The sequence below is a fragment of the Benincasa hispida genome, chromosome 11 (assembly GCF_009727055.1).
Source record: "Benincasa hispida cultivar B227 chromosome 11, ASM972705v1, whole genome shotgun sequence".
In the NCBI taxonomy this organism is placed as follows: Eukaryota; Viridiplantae; Streptophyta; class Magnoliopsida; order Cucurbitales; family Cucurbitaceae; genus Benincasa; species Benincasa hispida.
In genome coordinates, this window is record NC_052359.1 from 79324459 (window position 1) to 79329527 (window position 5069).

Sequence of the window (5069 nt, forward strand, 5' to 3'; positions counted from 1 at the left end):
CGAAAGTTTAGACTTTAAATTGATACACTTATAAAAGTTTAAGGTTTACATTGATACAACTTTAAAGTTCAAAGTTTAAATTGATACAATTATTAATTTAGAGTTTAAATTGATACAACACCTAAATTAATATAAAATTGATATTTGCCCTTATTTTTAATAAATTTGATGATGATCATCTTTTTTACCCTTAAAAAGATGGACCGGATCAATAAAATTATAATTTGAATGCATCATATTTTTATAACAAGTTTAAAAAATAGTATTATTAGTAAAAAAAAAATCCTATTTTTGTTTTTTATACTTTGGAAATAAAATTACAATACAATCCACGTGGACCATACTCCTTACTTAAAAATCCGTTTGATTCCCATATGGGTGAGCTTTATTTATTCTTTTTTTTTTTTTTTTTAAATGGAGGTATTAAAAAGGGTGTTTGAAGTTGAAGAATGCCGTCATTAAAACTCACCAAAACTAATTCTCAAAACAGAGCATAAACTAAACAATGGAAGAACCTCCTTACGATCTCATAATCTTAGGAGCCACTGGTTTCACAGGCAAGTACGTTGTCCGTGAAGCTCTCAAATTCCTCAACTCTTCCCCTTTCAAATCTCTGGCTCTCGCCGGTCGAAACATGACCAAACTGACCGAATCCCTCAAATGGGCAGCTCATCCCCTGCCTCCGCCGCCAATTCCGCTCCTAATCGCCGATGTCACAGACTCACAGTCCATCCACCGCCTCTGCACCCAAACGAAGCTGATTCTGAACTGCATCGGGCCGTTCCGCCGATACGGCGAGCCGGTGGTTGCGGCGTGCGTGGAAACAGGGTGCGATTACTTGGACATATGTGGGGAGCCAGAGTTCATGGAGAGAATGGAGGCAGAGTACGATAAGAGGGCGGTTGAGAGTGGGAGTTTAGTGGTTTCGGGATGTGGGTTTGATTCGGTTCCAGCTGAATTGGGTTTGATTTACAATTCGAGGCAATGGGTTGGGAAATCAGCGCCGAGTTGGGTGGAAGCGTATATGAATGTGGAGTCGAAAAAAGGAATGGTTTGCAACTTTGGGACTTTTGAATCCGCCGTTTTGGGTGTGGCTAATGCCGACCAGTTGCGCCAATTCCGGCGTTCAAGGCCCCCAAGACGCCGCCCATTGGTCAGTCACAACTATTCATACTAAGCTTTTCACTTATTTCTTGATTTTTTTTTTTTCGTTGAATCAAGTGTTTCAATTTTGGTCACTAAAACTTTTTAGAGTATGAACTTTAAATTTCTAATAAATTTTTAAACTATAAACTTTGCATGTAATAGTTTTTTAAACTTTTAATTTTATATCTAATATATAAGAACTAAATTAATCGAAATTTTTTTGCAGATAAAAAAAGTCAAATTATTTACAAAAATAGTAAAAAAAAATATTTAATAAACATCTATAAGCGTCTATTAATGATAGATTTCTATCCGTTTTTATCAATGAATATGGATAAATTTCTATCAGCTTCTATTAAAGTAAATTAAAATGTTTCTATTTTGTGTAAATAGTTTCTCTTATTTTTTTTATTTTGAAAATCCCACATTATTATATATAAAATTGATATTTATGTTTAATTAAACCATAGAATTTCAATTTTTGTCTAGTAGATACATGAATTTATTTTTAAAAATGCTGAAAATATGTGAAAAGGTGAAAGACCTATTAGATACAAAATTAAAGAATTTAGGGATCTATTTGACATCAAATTAAAATTTTAAAGATTTATTGGATATTTTTAAAATATAAGAACTTAATCGATATAAAGTTAAAAATTTAATAGTCTACTTGGTATTGTTTAAAGTTTAGATACTTAATTGACACAAAATTGAAAGTTTGAAGACTAAATAAACACAAAATTGAAAATTAAGGACTAAACTTATAATTTAATAATTGTGAGTTTGATTTTTTTTTTTTTTTTTTTTTTTACATAGCAAACAAAATTTCTTCAAAAGATTGTAGATTTAAAATAAATAATTTTGGAAGAAATATACTTTTGTACCTAAAATTCAACCTAAGTTACATTTAGATCGTAGTCCACATTTTGACATATATATATATATATAGAAAACATTTTAAGATCTTAAGGTGAAAGATTCTCTCTTTTAATTCTTTGTCGTGGACTTTACACTAGTCAGCTATAATACAAAGCTAAATATTTTTTTAATTATTATTGTTCTTTTTTAGAAGCAAATCTTTTTTAATTATTATTTAAGGTGATTCGGTATTATTTTATATAATGATTGGAGTGGCAAAATATTATAAATAAATAAATTTATCTAATTTCTCTCGCTGTCCCCATCTCTCGTTCTCACCTCCGACAAACCCACCGACGACGGTCCCTCTCTCCTCCCCAAATTGGAATTAACTAACTTTTTTTTTTTAATTTACATTTGTATTCTTAAATTTTGAGTTTAAATTTTATCATTTGATCTTGAGGTTTTAATATACTACCATTTACCTATAAGTTTTCACTAATCTTACATTGCTTTTGGTATTAACTTTTAGGGAAATTTATAAAAATATAAAAATAAGAAAACTATTTATATATATTAATAAAATTTTAATCTTTTTTTATAGAAGTATATCAGTGTCTATCAATGATAAAAATTTATAGAAATCTATCACTGATCGACGTTGATAGAAGTCTATCAATGTCTATCAATGTTTTTTTACTATATTTGTAAATAGTTTGGCAGTTTTTTTATCTGTGAAAGATTCCCTAACTTTTAATTAGTTCATCTAAAATAATAATAAATAAAAATTGGATGATTAATTTTAATAGTTATAAAAAAATTAGTGAAATAATTAATTATAATTCTATGAATTCTTTTAAATTAATCCATGGTTAAGTTACAAATTTGGTTCCTATGGTTTGAAGAAAGTTGAAATTTAGATTTTAAAAATTAGAAATTTTAGTCCTAGGCTTGATAAAAGCTCATAAATAGTTCCTATGGTTTGATAAAATTCTCATAAACAGTTGTTATCTTAGGGATTATTTATGAAGGTTTTTTTATCAAACTATAAGACTAAATTCTGCTTATAAATCATAGGGACTAAATTCAAACTTTTTTTCAAACCATAAGACCAAATCTGCAATTTAACCTTAATTAACTGAGGTTAAGTGAGTATTTAGTAAACACAAAAATAAGGTTAAAAGTGTAAAAGCTTGAAGCTAGGAACCAAAGGAAAATTAAACTATAAAATCAACGATTAAAGGGCATGCAACATTTTGAAATTAGCAACAAAAAAACATACAATCTCGTATGGTAATCTTTTCGTTTTTTATTTTTGTCTTTTGAAAATTAAGCCTATTTAATTTCCTCTCATTTTTTTTATAATGTTTTGCATCTTTCTTATGTACATAAGAGTTAAATTCTTAACCAAATTCTAGAAACAAAAAACAAGTTTTAAAAAACTACAATCCCATTTGGTAACTATTTCGTTTTTGGTTTGTGGTTTTTGAAAATTAAGCCTATTTCCTCATTCTTACAATGATTTGCATCTTTCTTATGCACAATATTTGAATTTTTAGCCAAACTCCGAAAACAAAAACAAGTTTCTAAAAAGCTCTTTTTTTAGTTTTCAAAATTTGGCATGATTTCTTATACCATTGGTAAAAAGTAGATAACAAAGGAAAAATTTGGAGGTAGTAGTAGTGTTTGAAGACTTAATTTTTTTTTAAAAAAAAAAACCAAATGATTACCGAACGGGGTCTACATTTTTTAGTTTTCAAAATTTAGTTTAGTTTTTGAAAACATTGATAAAAAGTAGATAACAAATAAGAAATTTGGAGGTAGAAAGAGTGTTCCATAGACTTAATTTTCAAACACACACAAAAAAAACCCAAATAATTACCAAACGAACCGAATGTTTTCGTTTTAATGTTTAACCTCATTTTGGAATTAACGTCGAGTATGATCTCTAAAGGAAAGTATTTGACAATATTGTTTTTGTAGATTCCTTATTGTTCAGCTCCAAAAGAACCATTATTAGAGTACAAAAAGGATGTAGGCCTTTGGTGTGTAAAAATACCTTCAGCTGATTCAAGTGTAGTTCATAGAACACTCTCCACTTTAGCTGAAAATCCTCAGGGCCTTCCTGGCCAAAACGAATCTCCCCAAGACATCGAACAAAGGAAGAATTTTTGGTCATCGGTGAAGCCAGCTCGTTTTGCAGTAAAAATTGGCAAAAAATCCTTCCTCGGAATCCTAAGATTCATAATGGTCGGTATTTTTATAGGAATGTTTGCTAAAAAAGCATTTGGAAGATGGCTTCTCTTAACATTCCCATCCATATTTAGCCTTGGATTATTGTGCTCGAAAAACAAAGGTCCTTCTGAAGATGATATCAATAATTCCTCATTCAAAATGTGGTTTGTGGGTCGTGGATTTGATAGTAATTATGGTGAAAATTATCAAGAAGGATATAATAAGGAGATTGTAACAAGAGTGATGGGGCCTGAACCTGGGTATATAACCACTTCTATAATCCTTATTCAATGTGCTTTGATTGTTCTAAACAAACGTGGGGTTCTGCCAAAAGGAGGAGTTTTAACTCCAGCTATTGTGTTTGCACCAACTGATCTTCAACAAAGACTCCAACAAAATGGGATATGTTTTGATGTCATTTCAAATAATGCCAAGTTCTTCATATGATGTTGTCTTTAGAAACATGTGTATTGTAACTCTCTGTTGCATTTGCTTCCTTTTTCAATTAATAGATCAATATTTTACACCTTATTAATCTACACCCTATTTTGTTTGGGGCTAATTTTTTATTTATAATTTTCATTCACTTATGCTGTTGCGAAATCGACCATTAAAGAACACAAAAAGAAACGTAGAGATAGAGAAGATCGACATACAGATATACGTGGTTCATGTTTTCAGAAATTATATCAAAATGGCGCCTCTAGGATTAGAGAATTTATATAGTGGACTACTCTAAATTCTATGATCAAAATCGTAAATAACTATAAATAAATAAATATACTGGATACGAAATCTGAATAGGTTTCGAGACCCCCGTACTTGGTTGT

At 29.7% G+C, this 5069-nt stretch overlaps 1 protein-coding gene across 1 annotated transcript; it reads left to right on the top strand.

Moving 5' to 3' along the window:
• Window positions 1–463: 463 nt before the first annotated feature.
• On the top strand, window positions 464–4769 carry LOC120091728 (probable mitochondrial saccharopine dehydrogenase-like oxidoreductase At5g39410). The gene is made up of 2 exons (XM_039049845.1): window positions 464–1153; window positions 3988–4769. The coding sequence occupies exons 1-2, from the start codon at window positions 506–508 to the stop codon at window positions 4684–4686; spliced, it is 1347 nt and encodes a 448-aa protein (XP_038905773.1). The 5' UTR covers window positions 464–505; the 3' UTR covers window positions 4687–4769.
• Window positions 4770–5069: the final 300 nt, after the last annotated feature.

Coding starts and splice junctions, on each gene's coding strand:
- LOC120091728 (XM_039049845.1), top strand. CDS start 506: ATGGAAGAACCTCCTTACGATCTCATAATCTTAGGAGCCACTGGTTTC. Junction 1,154..3,987: donor CCCCAAGACGCCGCCCATTG/GTCAGTCACAAC, acceptor TTGTTTTTGTAG/ATTCCTTATTGTTCAGCTCC.